At 42.2% G+C, this 17,686-nt stretch overlaps 1 protein-coding gene across 1 annotated transcript in view; it reads left to right on the top strand.

Moving 5' to 3' along the window:
* Nucleotides 1-1,156: 1,156 nt before the first annotated feature.
* Nucleotides 1,157-17,686, top strand: part of GGT5 (gamma-glutamyltransferase 5) — a 312,974-nt gene continuing 296,444 nt past the window's right edge. The window contains exon 1 of the mRNA XM_073563774.1: nt 1,157-1,543. Within this exon, the coding sequence (XP_073419875.1) occupies nt 1,383-1,543 (161 nt within the window). The 5' untranslated portion in view covers nt 1,157-1,382. The remainder of the gene's footprint in view (nt 1,544-17,686) is intronic.

Here is a 17,686-nt window from a genome sequence, read left to right on the forward strand (position 1 = left end):
TTAAATAACATATTTACATACAACGAGCAAGAACATTCTCTGTCCCCTTACACCTTCACAAGGGAAAAAGTGAATGTCACCGACAATTTCCTGAAGCAGACTATGGGTTTATAAAACACCAAGTCCAGGTGTGTCAATTAGAGCCGGAGGAAGGTTGCTGCTGGGTCTAACAGTCAGAAGGATTAAGGCTTCTGCAATGCCAAACACAGAGACCTTCTGTAGCCAGATGTAGAGCGACTGTCTGTTGCATCTGACACACCCGTGACAAAATCTACCATCAGATTTTTGCTAATACATTCGAGACGCATAATAAAGGGCATACATCCTGATTCCAACGATGTGTCGCTTACTCTGCTGTTTTATCTGCTGTGGTTTTCTGAGTGCACAACCCCTCCGACACCACTGATTGGCAGCTTTCTGTGCACACTATGCCTAGGCAGAAATCTGCCAATCAGTGGAGTGTGTGGGGTTATACAGAGCTCATGAATATGGAGGACTACATGGCAGCTGGTTTACTCATCCTTTATTTATAAAAATACAGTGATTTTATCAAAACTACAGCAAGCATCATAGTAAGTGACTCATCGCTTGAGCCAAGGTCTCTGCTCTTACATTATGCTGGCAACAGATTCTCTTTAAAGCCGGTTTTATATGTCGGACTTTCACAGTCTGTGTATGGACTGTGATTTTCTGGCCAAGAATATAAGTGTGGGTTGACTTTGGGTCAGGGGAACTGCAACCCATCTGAAAATCACAGACCATGAAACTCAGAACATTAATAACTGTGGCTTTCATGTATGCAAACAAACCAAACAGAATTCATTCCTTCCTGATTCATTTGATAGAAGTTGAAGACTAGCATGCAACATTTTAAAGGATTCACGACGTTTCACTAAAAAAAAGTTGTAAAAACCAGTTGAAGACAAAAATAAAGAGCATTTTTGATGTTGCGCCAAAATTCATTAACTGTGTGAGCACAAAATGTCAGTGAATATCACACGACAAGAAAAAAGAAATATGACTTTAATAAATAGCAAATTATGAATTGGGGCCATAGTTCTCAGTGATTTTCTTTTCAGCCAAACTTTGAATGCTTGTTGTGTATGGATGTGACGGAGGGGGGGTGGGCAGCTGTTAGAACGAGGAAGGATCTGAAAAGGATAAAGACGTTTTATATCCTGTTTTTTCAAAATTACTTTGCAAGTGAAAGTTACTCTACTCCTCACCAAGCAAATTCAAGACCAAGCAAGACAGAAGATTTATGAAGAAAGCTTATAGTAAGGAGTGAAAAACTAAGGAATTCCAGGAAAGAACAGCATTGTAAAGAATGTAACATGCAGACTGCTTAGGACTTGGTTACAAAGAAATCACATCCTGGTACAATGGCAATATCCAAAAGTTTGTTCTATTCTCTCATCGTTGCCCTTTTCCTGGCTATTGTGATCGTCATCCCCTTAGTTCTTTTGCTTAGAGAATCCGACTGTGCAGGATTTATAAATGGAGCTGTAGCTGCAGACTCTGAGATCTGCTCAAATATTGGCAGGTAAGTGGCTTTTATACAGCATTACTCCAACAGAGAAAAATAATATATTTTCTGTGATAGAAAGAAAGGAAATTGTTTCATGTCGTCGGATACGGTAAAACTTACGCGCATTATTGCCATCCATATCTTTATTCCATTAAAGTGTAATGTATTTTACCAATATGAACTTGATTAAGTGGGGCTTCTAAAGGGTGCCTGTCGATCAAGTGACTGTTCTGAATAAGGGGTCCTGTATGTGTAGGTAAAAAAAAATAACGCTATTTTTGGTCATTAGAAGACGTATATCTTACGTTTTTCACCAATTTTCCCATCTGCAGACTCTGAGCTAGTAGATACTCTAGCAACAAATCTCTACTAGTTGTATATCTGAGCTAATAGATACTTGCTGGCAGAGTGTCTCCCATGCACGATACACAGAGAATTCAAGTACTTCTGTCTCTCTTTAAGGCTGGAGTCACACTTACCGTATAAAAAAATCAGTCCAATTTTAACGGTCGACAATCCCACAAATGTTCCCTGAACAGTGATCCGTATGTAATCCGTTTGCAATGCGAGGATGCTATTTACTCACATCTAGTAACAGTGTGACATCCGTATGCAATGCGATTTTAACATAAGCTTTTACATACAGCAGTTCTCTATGTAAAAGCTCATGTTAAAATTGCATTGTAAAACACAACTGGAAACATCGTTTTAATATCAAATAATCTTCAAATCATATATAGCTATATCTATCTATCTATATCTATATACAGTAGATAGATATAGATAGATAGATAGATAAAAAGCCGGCAAATGATATGCCGCGTACAGTATAGAATAGAATAGGATAGAATAGTAGATATACTGTATACACGTAGAATAGGTGTGTGTGTATATATATATGTCAGTGACACATATATATATATATCTTTATATTTCATAGAAAGACAGATAGATAGCAGAATAGCCGATAATTCATTTGTCTGCTTCTGTAAAATCATTGGAGAACCCGACAGGATAGGAGACATGATTTACATACAGTAAACTCATGCAGAACAGTTAGATTTATATATTTCAGTGACTAATACTGTTAGTAGTATGTGTGTGTAAAATTTGGGACCTGTATGTATTTACTAAAAGAATTTATTACCGGAAAAACTGGTGTGGGCTCCCGCACAATTTTCTGCGCCAGAGCGGGAAAGCCAGTGACTGAGGGCAGATATTAATAGCCTAGAAAGGGACCATAGTCATTGCCCCCCCCGGCTAAAAACATCTGCCCCCAGCCACCCCAGAAAAGGCGCATCTGTAAGATGCACCTATTCTGGCACTTAGCCTCTCTCTTCCCATTGCCCTGTAACGGGTGGCATATGGGGTAATAAGGGGTTAATGTCACCTTTGTATTGTAAGGTGACATTAAGCCTGGCTTAGTAATGGAGAGGTGTCAATACGACACCTCTCCATTACTAATTCTAAAGTTTTTAAAGGGTTAAATAAAAACACACACAAGCAGAATAAAATATTTTACTGAAAAGGAAAGAGCACAGTTTTGCCATCTTTATTCTTCTACTAATCCAAACGATGCCCTCGATCTCCACCAATATATCATACCTGTCCAGGCGAACAGTCCGACGGCGTAATCCATATCTGGCAGTTAAATAGTTTACAACCGAGAGTGGTGCTAATGTTACCGTCCTGGCTGTAACCCACTGAGGAATGAATTAGAAGCTGCTGGCATCAGCATCAGTGACGTCAGCGCAGCCTCCCAGCCTGACCCGCGGTGAACTCTTGAGCGTGGGAAAGTGACAGAGGGATGCTGCCGTGCACTGCAGTACACCAACCCGATGAACAAGGTAACACGAAAATTCCAGGCATACAAATATTCACTCACATATAACAGAGGAATGCACCGGGGAGTAGAGGATGGGGAATAAACAAAAGTAGAGAAGGGAAGGGAATTACCACACTTACAAACCTATGCAATAGTCACAGATAACTCCTCCAAACTCCTCATATAACCACCAAAACACCTCTCCTCCAAGCCATGCAGGATGAACTATCTCTGACGATGTGTTTCAAATCAATCAGGACCCAGATTATAAAGGGGATAGGAGTGGCTAATGATCTCAGCTGAGAGCTCAGACTCCCAGAGCTCCAAACATGGCTGATTAACCCCTGTTCTGCCAAAAGAAATTAACACAATTTAAAAAGAAGGTGAAGTGCTTCTTTTCAGTGCAGGAGTAGGAGCAATCAGACGCTGCGGTCTTCTGGCTCCTCTTTGTTTTTGTAACCCCGTGACAGTTCCCCCTCTTCTACGAGGGACCTCCGGAACCTCAGGACCGGGTGTATCGAGGTATGCCACGTGAAAAGACCGGATCAGTTTGGCTGCATGGATGTCAGATGCTGATATCCACATCCTTTCCTCAGAACCGTAACCCCTCCAATGTACCAGATACTGAAGCGACCGACGAACCAAGGCGAAATGCTATGGGACTGATGATGGCTATGATCTTATAAGGACCGATAAACCTGGGGCCCAGTTTCCAAGATGGAACATTCATCTTAATGTTCCTAAAGGACAACCACACCAAGTCACCAACACACAGGTCCGGACCCACCAAACGTCTCCGATCAGCCACACTCTTACATTTGGATCCCATCTTCCTCAAATTATTTGTAGCCCCCTGCCTTAAGGACATAATAGATGATGAAAATTGTTCCTCTTCAGGTAATGCAGAAGAGCAATTCTTATTAAACAAGCTGAACTGAGGATAAAACCCATATGCCTGAAAAACTGAGACTTACCAGTAGATTCATGACAACAATTATTTACTGCGAATTCAGATAACAGTAAGTAGGTAACCCAATCCTCATGATTCTCAGATACAAAACACCTGAATTGGGGAAGAGAACAGATAGAGAGCTGACTCAGGAGATAAGGCAAGGGTGGATGCTCCGGTATCTTCACCTTCAGATGTATCTTGGGGAATAGGATGAGCTAAGGCGCCCCTAGTGTTAGCGACAGGGAAGGAGCCCCTGGTCACCCGACAGCTGTGTAGTGACTTTAGCTCTGACCGTGACCATTTTCTTGATCCATTATGGATCCTGTTACTGCTCTGAAAGGGCAATTGCAGCAGCCCAGACTGGAGGTGGCAGATTTACGCACTATTATTTTGCAGCACCCTAATACATCTGGTGTAGGAATCATGTCTCCCAGGTAAACTGTAGTGGAGCCCAAGATCGCTTTGCCTGACAAGTTCTCGGGGGGGGGGGGCGTTTTCAGAGAGGCCTGCAAACTGTACTTTAGGTTACGTCATTTTTCCTCGGGTACACAGGAGCAACGTGTGGGGATAGTAATCTCGCTCCTTCAGGGGGACCCCCAAGCATGGGTGTTTTCTCCCCCGTCACTCCCAGTCGCTTTAGATGGTGGAGGAATTTTTTCTGGAGCTGGGCCTTATATACGACGACCCCGACCTCGAGTCCACACTGCACCAAATTCAGCAAGGAGACTGGCCAGCCGAGAAGTACTTCTCTGAGTTTCAGAGGTGGGCCATGGACACTAAGGCTAAGTGCACACGTTGCAGAAATTTTCTGCTCAAAAACCTGAATCCCTTCCCAGAAATTGCACCTATTTTTCCGCTTGCGTTTTTTGCGCAGTTTTGATGCATTTTTGATGAGGTTTTTTTCCGCAGCGGTTTAAAACCACATGGAAGAGACCTAAAACGGGGAAAATCCGCAAAATTAATGAGCATGCTGCATTTTTTACCGCGATGCGGTTTTTTCGCGGTAAAAAACGCATCAATGTGCACAAAAAGTGCAAAATGCATAGAAATGACTGTGCAGCTTATTTTTAGCGGTTTTATAGTGAAAACCGCGGTAAAAACCGCTAAAAAAAGCTGTGTGTGAACACAGCCTGAGTGGAATAATCCCGCAATAGGTTACAGATAAGTTGCACATAAGTCTCATGTGGGGAGTGTCCTGTATTACATAGGACTTGCAACCAGTGACAGAAAACTTATTTGGAAACATGCGACTAGGCAGTGTTATTTACAACAATGCAAAAGCTCTAAAATAGTTGCTTGACAGCAAGTTGCAGACAAGTTGCACGGATGTTTTGTCATGAAACTTTTCAGACAACAGCGATCGCCCAACACGTCTCTGTGTAGCCCCAGACTCACACTTACATTTACATATTTTCAGTTATAAAGCGGTTTGAAATCTAATGAGGTCACACATTCTGACATGTTTCAGGAGTTTTTGGTGAATATTTATTGTATTGTCCTTCTTGTCATCTATGTATAAGGTTAGGTAATGATTCACAGTTATGTGATTATTAAGAATGCTGTGACGGAAAGCTGTTTGCTACACAATATTATATCAGCCTAAAAAATGGAAAACTTGATCCAATGTTCATAGTAGAAGTATTAAATCTTCAATTTAAAAATTGTCTCATTATGAATGGTAAACAATATGTCAATTCATTAAAATTAGTCTCTCTTTATTAATTCTAGAAATTGTTTGGCAGAACCCTAATAGTTGTACATTTCAATACATCAAAGTAAGGAATACAAACAATATCTCACTTCATTGACCAAGTGAAATGCCCAAAAAGCTTTATATTAAAAATGTTACTATTTATCTACGTTCCCAATGCCTAGTAACCCTGTGATCCATCATCCAGGACCTAGAGCCCAGGATCTAGCTACTGAGTGAACAAGTAGGATGTGGTTTAGCTTTTTGTGATTCAGCAGTCACTCTGCAATCAAACATTTCCTTGCAGTCAAATGTTACTCTATCACAAGCTACTCACATTTAAAGGAAACCTAACAGCAAGATTTAACCCCCTAATGTGTTACACTGAAGGGCAAAAGGGTAACAATGTTTTGAACGTTTGACTTTCAGGCTCCATATCTCATCATCCACTACTGCTTCAAACATGAGACTGCCATCATTTTATAGACAATCATTTTGCTATCTCATACATAACTTTGACTTGCAGCTATTTAGCATATGATGAGTTTTGCAGATTCTTGTCATGTCACCGTTTTGCTCCTAAAAATGTAAATTTTTATTATTTTGCTAGTATTTTGTAAATTCACCTTTGGTTTTCAACACTGCCTGAGTCCTTCTGGGCAAGCTTTCGTTCAGATTTGAGCATATCTCAACTGAAATCTGATCCCAGGACTCTTTTACACCTTCCCAAAGTTGGTGCATACTGGTCGATTCATTTGGGTATGTGTACAGTTTTTTCTTCAACTCTACCCACAAGTGTTCGTTTCCACTGTTATATGTGACTGAATATTTGTATGCCTGGTATTTTCAGTTACCCTTTATGTATGAGATAGCCAAGATGATTGTCTATAAAATTATGGTAGTCTCATGTTCGAAGCAGTAGTGGATGGTGAGATATGGAGCCTGAAAGTCAAAAGTTCAAAACATTGTTACCCTTTTGCCTGTCATTGTATGTCTTTATTATGAATAAATGTTTATGTAGTTACTGAAGCTTAAAGAGGTTGTTCGCTACTTTAACATTGATGACTAATCTTCAGGATAGGTCACCAATGTCCAATCGGAGGAGGTGTGACACCCAACCTTGCTGATCAGCTGTTCTTGCGACGGCTGGAAGTGCTCAGTTAGAGACCTACTCCTTCTACTGACAGTGGCCACAGTGGGGTATTGCACATCCGCCCCCTATTGATTTGAATAGGGTGAATGTGCAGTAGCCAGATGTGGCCCATATATATATATATATATACACTGAGTACGTTCGGCTGCCACCTGCACCAAGAATGGCTGATCGGTGAGTGTGCTGGGTGTTGCACCTCCACCAATCAGACATTGATGACCCATCCTGGGGATATGTCATCAATTTTAAAGTAGTGTACAACCTCTTTAATTTTTACGCATCTCTATCTGGATTAGCTAGTCCTCGAGCACTATCACGCATCCCTGCTGTTCGCTGGTATCATGAACTCAGTTAACACTTTTTATATGCCCTTAGTGAATCTGCCCTGTTATAGAAATCCTAAAATTTGATAGCTTAAAAGCTTAATATTATAGAATCTTATAGTAATCCTTGATAGCTTAACATAATATAAGAATTTTCTATAAAGTCTATATTCATTATTTTTGCTGACATGTAAGATTTCTTGTGTGGTGATGTATTCTTCCAGAATGTTTTGTGTGGGATACTCAAGGCCAGGTAGTGATCCCTACTCCCAAGACATGTGGATGGTTATTAAGAACAATGTACTTACATTAAAAAATATAATCAATGTGTGAGGAAAGGTTTCTCTTATCTTGTAGTAATGGAAATGTTCCAAATGTATGTAACTTTGTGAGGAGACTGCAGGTATGTAGGATACAGTAACGGACCGTACACAGAATAAGGGTAATAGGGGTTTATTTTACAACAGAAAACTCCACTCAGGGAGAAAACGGAGGGATATTATTCTCTAATACAGCGAGTGACTATTGGGGATAACTTAAAGCACAAGAATAATTAAGGCAGACAGTACAATTAAATACTACTTATCCCTCAGGTGTCAGTCACGGTTAAACTCCTGACCGTGACTGGAGTTGCTTAGGATGCGTCGCAGTGGAGGACTGACAAAGTCCTGAGGAAGCTAGTATAATATATCCTGACGATGGCGGTGTCCTCTCGTGGTCCTGACGATGGCAGCTTCTCCTCGGGATCCTGATGCAGGTCTTGGGTCCAGAAGATGAAGCGATGAAGAGGGAAACGTCTTTGACCTTAGCGGTGAGTGTGACAACACAATGGAGACTTGTAGCACTGCCCAAACAGAGTTTACAATGGGCAGCCCGGTTTGCTGTGTCAACTCGACACACGCCTAACTCCAGTTCACAGACCTTGTCTCTCACGGTCAGTGCTGTCTTCGGGGGCGGCAGTGGCAGAGTTGTCGGCTGTGTCAGCGGTCTCAGTGAGGGCAGAGATGTCAGCAGGGACAGCGGTATCTCAGTGGTACTCAGTCTGTAGTCTCCTGGCAAAGCGCTCTGCCGTCCCAGGCTCTGTTCTACTCTGCCCAGTCACCTCTCAGTTGATTTTACCTCACAGGTCTCTCGCGCGCTCGATGTTCCTGCCCAAACTATTTGAATCCTCGCTTGCGAACCTTCTCTCAGCTTGGCCACGCCCCCTTCGCTCGAGTACAGGGTGTGGTCTCGCACTTTAATCTTTCCCCCCTGCGACTTAGGTGACAGCCCCGAAGGTTCTGGACCCATCACGGAGGAGACATGCCTAACTAGTTCCTTTCCCTTACAACTTGTATATTGATGTGCTTCAATGTTGATTATAAAACTAGATGTAACCCGAGATGAGTCAGACACTCTGCCTTATCCCTTCTGAGGTGATATGATTTTTCTGAGCTGTCTCCTCATATATGAGAAATAAACCTGGATGTTGATTCGACCTCAGTTGTGTCCAGCCATTTCATTCCATAAAAAGGAGATTTTTCCTGATAGGCCCATAATATCTGTGATACAGCATGTGCACCCCTGTTTTAAAAGAAACCTTGAGTAACTGCTAGGTGCAGTTATTTTTTACCATTATGGCTTTGGCTAGCAGGATCCATTGGTCACGATTAGAGTTGAGTGAAACGGGTTGAAAAATTTCAGAAGTCGTCGACTTTTGGCAAAGTCGGGTTTCATGAAACGAAACCCGACCCTAGGATGAGGTCGGCCACGAGGTCGGTGACTTAAGCGCCAAAGTCGCGTTTCAAAAGTTTGTTTTGGGCTCTTTTTCAGCCAATCAGGATCCACGGACACTGTGGGCAACGTGATGACATAGGCAGGGGTCACCACCATCTTTCAGAAGGGCATGCAAGTGATTGGCTTGCTTTGGTGGGCGTCACAGGGGGTATAAAAGGGTGTGCACGCCAACCGCCATGTTACTCATGCTGATCTCAGAATAGGGAGAGCTGCTGCTGCTGATTTTGTAGGGAGAGCGTTAGGCAGGGAAGAAGACACCAAAAACTGCTTCTGCTGCTAGCGGTTTTGCCTGTACAACACACCAGTCACTGTGTGTGCAGTGCAAGTGAAGGCTATATTTTGCTGGATCAGCGGTGTTGGTTGTTAGGCTGCCTTCTAAGGCTTCCTGACGGCTGTATTGCTGTTTACCCACTGCTCTGCAAACTGCTTTTTTAAAAGCAATCCCAATTTTTTTTTTTGTCCTGGTGAGGTACTGAGCGTGCATTTTTTCACACCATACAGCGGTGCACACTCCTCACACAGTACCGTGTAACGGCTGTTATCACAGCCACAGTGAAGCTATCTGTGTGTCACTCTGTAAGGATAAGTCGAGGACATGTTCCGTTCTTACAGACCTGCACCTTCTAGTTTTGTCTAGCTTTCAAACAGTTAAATATATTCGCTGTTTGATCACATTCAAAACTATAGAGAGACAGCGTGTCAGTCCGTATACTTAAAAAACACGGAGCTTGACAATTTTACGTACACCGGACAGCCGCGTACGTGCACGCTCCTCTCTCAGTAGCTTGTAATGGCTGTTATCACGGCCACAGTGAAGCTGTGTGTCGCTCTGTAAGGATAAGTCGAGGACATGTTCCGTTCTTACAGACCTGTACCTTCTAGTTTTGTCTAGTTTTCAAACAGTTAAATATATTTGCTGTTTGATCACATTCAAAACTATAGAGAGACAGCGTGTGTCAGTCTGTATACTTAAAAAACACGGAGCTTGACAATTTTACGTACACCGGACAGCCGTGTACATGCACGCTCCTCTCTCAGTACCGTGTAACGGCTGTTATCACGGCCACAGTGAAGCTGTGTGTCACTCTGTAAGGATAAGTCGAGGACATGTTCTGTTCTTACAGACCTGCACCTTCTAGTTTTGTCTAGTTTTCAAACAGTTAAATATATTTGCTGTTTGATCACATTCAAAACTATAGAGAGACAGCGTGTGTCAGTCCGTATACTTAAAAAACACGGAGCTTGACAATTTTACGTACACCGGACAGCCGTGTACGTGCACACTCATCTCTCAGTACCGTGTAACGGCTGTTATCATGGCCACAGTGAAGCTATCTGTGTGTCGCTCTGTAAGGATAAGTCGAGGACTTGTTCCGTTCTTACAGACCTACACTCTAGGGAGATTCCTATTTTGCCCAATTCTATATACACCTTGTAGTTTGTCATACACTAGCCAATTTCTGCCTGTGACATAGCGCTGTGATATTCACTGGGCCTCACACAATCCAAAAGTGTCCAGTGTCCACAAATGTGTGGTGAAATTCAAAATCTCCGTTATCCTCTAGTCACATTTTTCACACCTGCGACATCGAGCCTGTGACATAGCGCTGTGATATTCAGTGGGCCTCACACAATCCAAAAGTGTCCAGTGTCCACAGGTGTGTGCAGAAATTCAAAATTTCCGTTATCCTCTAGTGACATTTTTCACACCTGCGACATCGAGCCTGTGACATAGCGCTGTGATATTCAGTGGGCCTCACACAATCCAAAAGTGTCCAGTGTCCACAAGTGTGTGCAGAAATTCAAAATCTCTGTTATCCTCTAGTGACATTTTTCACACCTGCGACATCGAGCCTGTGACATAGCGCTGTGATATTCAGTGGGCCTCACACAATCCAAAAGTGTCCAGTGTCCACAAGTGTGTGCAGAAATTCAAAATCGCCATTATCCTCTAGTGACATTTTTCACACCTGCGACATTGAGCCTGTGACATAGCGCTGTGATATTCAGTGGGCCTCACACAATCCAAAAGTGTCCAGTGTCCACAAGTGTGTGCAGAAATTCAAAATCTCCATTATCCTCTAGTGACATTTTTCACACCTGTGACATCGAGCCTGTGACATAGCGCTGTGATATTCAGTGGGCCTCACACAATCCAAAAGTGTCCAGTGTCCACAAGTGTGTGCAGAAATTCAAAATCTCCCCTGTCCTATAGACACCTTGTACCTTGTTTTACATTACTGTATAGTTTGTTGGATTTTGTCTACATTTCTACCAAAAATGAGGAAGGCTGGTGGAAGAGGCCATGGAATTGGGCGGGGGTTGGCAGCTGGTAATGATGGTGTTGGTGGTGGATCTGATGGTAGTGGCAAAAGCAAAATAGGACCGAATGCAGGAGGTGTTGAAGCCTGCGTCATCGCCTGGCTCCACAAGGCCTCGAAGGCTTAGTTTTCTAGGAGTTGGCAAACCGCTTTTAAAGCCAGAGCTTCAGGAAAAAGTTTTGTCTTACATTGCTGACTCAGCCTCCAGCTCTATCGCCTCCTCTTCTGAAGTTGTAAAAAATAAAAGCACTGAGTCGTCATTGGAGGCTCATGTTCATGAACCACACCTTTCCTTGTGTCCTTCACCCCAACCAAGATTGAAGGATGACGCAGGCCATACTAATGACTACTCCATGGAGCTGTTTTCACATACCCATGCCTGGATTATCAAGTGAAATGGTGAATTACCCAGGCCAAGATGAATCTGACATGGAGTGCACTGATGCACAGCCACTGATAGATGATTCTGCTGGTACATTCACTCAGAGCACTACATTGTCCTTGCAGTTTCAGAACACATGACACATGCACAAAAACTGAACGGGTCAATAAGACCCTGTTCACACCACCCAAGAACTAAAACACAGAAACAGAACACAGTATGACAAACGTGCATAAATACTCTGTTGTAAAATATATGTAACTGCAAATGCTAGTAAAAGATGTTAACAAAACCAGGGTATTTTGTTGATACGTTTTTTTTGCAAAAAAATGTACGCTAAGCCACTCCGCCGCGTCAAGGCATACCCTTCTCGGAGCAGTCCTATCTAATATATTTAAAAACCTGAACATGTGAATAATACCTTCATGAGCAGGGTTCAGAAAGGTGCTGCCCGGTATGGGCTCGCTGGGCAAAATGGCTTTTTATGCATGTCCCAAAAGAGAGAGGCGGGGAACTCCCAAAGCTTGCATAAGCAAGAAATCAATAGATTCAGAACACATGACACATGCACAAAAACTGAACGGGTCAATAAGACCCTGTTCACACCACCCAAGAACTAAAACACAGAAACAGAACACAGTATGACAAACGTGCATAAATACTCTGTTGTAAAATATATGTAACTGTAAGTAGCAAATGCCTCTCTCTATTGGGACATGCATAAAAAGCAAGTGAAAATGTTGGCGTGGCAAGGTCTGGTACAGGGTTTGTGCATGACTGGAGGGATGTGGATTTGCCAGAAAGTGCTCCTCCACCCAGCACTTGCAGTGCATCAGTGACACCGGGAACATTGGCCCACATGTCAGATTATGCCTTGCAGATCCTAAAAAGGGACCCATGCATTGCCAAAATGATGAACGATGATGACTACTGGTTGGCCAGCATCCTGGAGCCACGCTATAAAGGCAAATTACAAAACATCATGCCACAGGAGAACCTTGACCTAATATGGGCTACTAAACAAGCAACTCTGGTTAACCGGTTGGTTGAGACATTCCCAGCACACAGCAGCGGTGATGGTTCTCACACGAGCCGTACTGGCCGGGGGCAGCTTGGCAGAGGTGTTCGTGGTGCACACAGCAGAAGTGGCGTTGGAGACAGGGGTTTCATGACAATGTTGTGGACTGATTTTTCACGGACCGCTCACACAACTGGTAATACTGCATCGATGGAAAGTGACAGGAGACAGCAGTTGTCAACTATGGCTATCAACTACTTTTCCTCCCATATCGATGTTCTCCCGCACAGGTCATTCCCCTTTGACTATTGGGCCGCTAAACTGGACACCTGGCCTGATTTGGCACAATATGCCTTACAGGAGCTCGCTTGCCCAGCTGCAAGTGTGCTATCGGAAAGAGTCTTCAGTGCAGCTGGATCAATCCTGACAGAAAAAAGGACCCGTCTGTCAACCCAAAATGTGGATGATCTAACCTTCATTAAAATGAACCATGCATGGGTTTCCAAGGATTTTGTCCCACCTTCCCTTGATGACACATAGGTTGCCAGAAAAATGGCTTGCTTTGGTCCTCCTCCTATTTCGTGAACTTGACCTATTTCGCCTTTTGCAGCAGCTGAATGACCCACATCTACATATGCCACTCTGTAAACCTCCCTAAGTGGGCGGCCCCCCCATGGCCGGGGTCACCACCTAGCGCACAAAACCGTGCGAGTGCCGTTGCCCTGGACAGGTGGGTAGGCCGACTCTTGGGCGCGGGCACTGGCATAGGGTCTCTCATAGTGCAATCAAGTGTCTCTGACAGTGGTGGTGCACACCCGCCGTCAGACACACCGCCGTACTAGGAGGGGTCCAGTGCCAGTACCGACGCCCACGAGTGTGTCCCCCTTGCTTGGGCAGGGCCCCAGCATTTGCAATGTTTACCTCTCCCTGCTCCTCCGCTGTGTAGTCTGGGCTGTCAAATCCTTCACTGGGACTGTCACTACAAATTGATTGAACTGAAAGATGATGGTTAAGATGTAGCTATGCCCTGTCCTGCTGGCCGGGCTCTAGCTCCAGATGATCAGTGGCTTCCATTTCTTATGGATGTCTACTCACAATTACATGCAGTGGTGGTTTATCATCAGCTTTCACAGTTTTCCTACTCACAAACGTGTGACATTCCGGCGCACATTTCAAAATGTGCCCTCTCATGCCAATCAAATAGAATCTCCTACGGCCTGTGGCTTCTGTCTTTTGCACTCCAAAGTTACATGACAGATCATGATAGCCAGTGAGCACCATGTTTACATTGCTCCCTGTGATAAAAATTGGATTGAGATGAGTAACAGTGATGGAATCAACGGAAGTGCGATACAGCAAGACTTTATTCACAAAAAAATGTTTTCACTGTCTCAACACACAAATTAATTGAGGGTCAGCATCGCCTATGAGAATTGTGATGGAAGTTTTTCCCGTGAATAATAATTCCTAGATTTCTGCAATCAATAGCCTTTATGTCACTAATTGTATGCATCTCATTTCCTATTGCGGAGAGGCTGGACTGTATTACTGAGACAGAAATATATATGAAGATTTAAAAATAACACCAAAAGTATATAGTTGTGTACGCCTCAAACGCATTTCCTTTTTTCCACTTTTTAGATTGCTGTGTAATCCATACTGAGAACACGGAGATTTTACATGTTTAAACTATGCTATATATACCTGCTATCCAGTGATAAAGTACCCTTTCTCAACTTTGTAAAATCTGGTCAAATCCATACTGGGCCTGAGAACATCTGAGTCTGCCTCCTGATCTATAGACATATATTTTTAATGTGTAAACTAGGCTACATATATACGTGTTATCCAGTGAAACTGTACCCTTTATCAACTTTCTACAATGTTGTTGAATCCATACTGGGCCTGAGAACGGCTGCCGAGCTGTTAAGCAATACAAAAATGGTGGGGGGAACAAGAGGCGCAATAGTGCCCTATCACTAGTGACACTAGAAGTATGAGCGGTATAATACAGTTCCACTCACCTATTCCAGTTGTGTAACCCACAACTGGCTTGAGAGCATATCACAGAATCAGCTGCTGCAGGACCTCCACCAACCACTCGCATGTGGAAAAACCTTCAGAAAGTTGTGGGAAGCAGGGTGTGTTGCAGTCCGCGCTGCCGAGATTCACAAATCACCTGGGATGCAAGATGTTGTAGCAGTGTACTCCTTTATTTCCTCCTACGCGTTTCGGTGCCCTTCCTGGCACCTTCCTCAGGGATATTACATCAGCCATAGGAGCAGGGAATTTATAGCCCCTTACATTAGCAATTATGGGTGTGTTCTGTTTACATGTGATGTCATAATGGTCATCACTGGGGGAGGGGCCAACATTTTTGGCGGAATTTCACATAAATAGCATGATAAAACAAGAAAATGGTCCAAAACACTTGCTAAAATGTACATAAAAATCTTACAAACATAATGATGTAAAAATTTCCATGAAAAATGCAGCAGAAACATTGCTAAAATATCCAGACTATCACTGCAGAAAAAATGCTTTATAAACCCATTGTCACCCGACTTTCAGGGTAGTAGAACCCATGTATTTGCTGGTTTCAGTGTTTTCTCTTGTGACAAATGTTGAGCGCCACCGTCTCACTGGTATCAGTGCCTGTGGATCGAAGGTTCTATAAACTGCTTTTTCATGACACTATCCTGTTAAATATATGGTCCTATGGTTGTTATAAAAGAATTGTTATGAAAAATTATCAAATAAATATGTCAAAAATATTATTATTATTGTAACAATCTTCTTTATTTTTGTTTTAGGAGGGGAGCAAAGAGTGGTACTGCTATTAAAATAAACTTCATAAAATATAAACCAGATTATTCCTAAGATCAACTGCTTCTTAAAAGTTTTTATTTTTATTTTATTTTAATTATTTATTGTCAATAAAAAATTATCTAAAAAATTGTATTAAAACTATTAAAAATGGCTTAAAAACTGTGTTTCTCATCTTCCGTGTGTTTATGGTCACTATTTTATATATTGGCTGTGGTGGTATCACCCATAGATCGTGTGTCTGTTGGTACAGCAAACCTAGGTTCTAATACCCAGGAAGATCACAGGTCTCCATACAGGCGCAAACAATATAGCACAAGCAATATAGCATAAAGGACAATGAGGAGAAAATACACGCCATCAGAAAAACCAGAAAGTTCACATAGCTATTCATTAGATCTTGTGTTGGTATTCATATACTATCTTCAATAACCAGAAAAAAACAAGACAAATTCATATAGCTGTTCATTAGATCTTGTGTTAGTATTCTAAAGCACCAGTAGATGGCACTACATACATTCATACCAAGCAGTGTGGATGCTGTTACTATGTAGAAATAGATATATTAAACCATCAGTTTATTGTTGTGAATTCGTGTATCTTGTGTTCGAGTGAACATTATTCTAACAAATACTAGTGAATTGTGATTTCTATATTCCAGTGGGGGAAAAAAATAAATAAATAAAAGTAAATACAAAACTGTGGGTGAAACAGATTTGAAAATAACAGATTTTAGAAAGGGATTGGGAGTGATCTCAGTGTGTATGTGTTTATACTGATAGCATCTATTACCTGTGATTGTGTCACCCACTTAGATAAATGTCAGGAAGTGAGCGTGGTGTGGGAATTCATATCAATTCAGAAATTATATTCAAGCCTTTTGGTTTTAATGTGTCCAGCTTAAACATCCAGTATTTCTCACGTTTTTTTAGGTGTTCGAACCTATTTGGTACATTGTCTGCTATGTGATCAATTGGGGTTAGTTTGATTGCTCTTATATCTCTGTTGTGATGGGTGTCATAATGAAGTGACACACCATGGGCTCTATAACCATTCTTTATGTTTGAACGGTGTTTGTTTAGCCTTTCGTGAAGCGGTCTGATGGTCCTCCCTATATATTGCAATCCGCACGGGCATTCAAGCAAATAGATAACGAATTCTGTTGAACAATTCATACCATGTTTGATGGAAAAGGATTCTTTTGTTGAGGTAGATTGGAAGGTGGTTGTCTGTTGTATACTTTGACAACAGAGGCATCTATTTCTTCTGCACTTTAAGACCTTTTTCAGTGGTTCTTTACTGGGTTTCGTGGTCATTTTTTGTTTAAGCCGACTTGGAGCTATTATTCCTCTTATGTTTGGGGCTCTACGGAATGTTATCCCTGGTTTCCCAGGTATGATTGATTTTAAGATGGGGTCACTCTGAAGTAGATGCCAATGAGTGTTCAAACATTTCCTGATGGTTTTGTGGCAATTATTGTATGTTGTTATAAAATTCAGTGCTTTCGCTTCCTCGGTCTTTTTCTTATTCTTCTGTGTTAGGAGAATTGCTTGAGGGATTTCTCCACTGTGTCTCTGCGTACTGGATATTAATTCCTTCGGGTAACCTCTCTCTAAGAATCTATCTTTGAGGATTTGGGATTGTGATGTATAATCTTCTTCTGAAGTGCAATTTTTCTTTATTCTTCTGAATTGGTTTGCCGGGATATTACGCAACCATTTTGTGTAGTGTCCACTCTTGTAGTTGATGTAGGAATTCTTGTCTGTCGGTTTAAAATATGTTTTTGTGTAGATCTGTGTATCAACAGAAAAGATTGTAAGGTCAAGGAAATTGATGTTGTTTTCATGTGTTGTTGGCACGAACTTGATGCCCCAGTTGTTGTTGTTTATATT

The sequence above is a fragment of the Dendrobates tinctorius genome, unplaced genomic scaffold (genome assembly GCF_039654945.1).
Source record: "Dendrobates tinctorius isolate UK_male_01 unplaced genomic scaffold, ASM3965494v1 ptg000397l, whole genome shotgun sequence".
Classification (NCBI taxonomy): domain Eukaryota; kingdom Metazoa; phylum Chordata; class Amphibia; order Anura; family Dendrobatidae; genus Dendrobates; species Dendrobates tinctorius.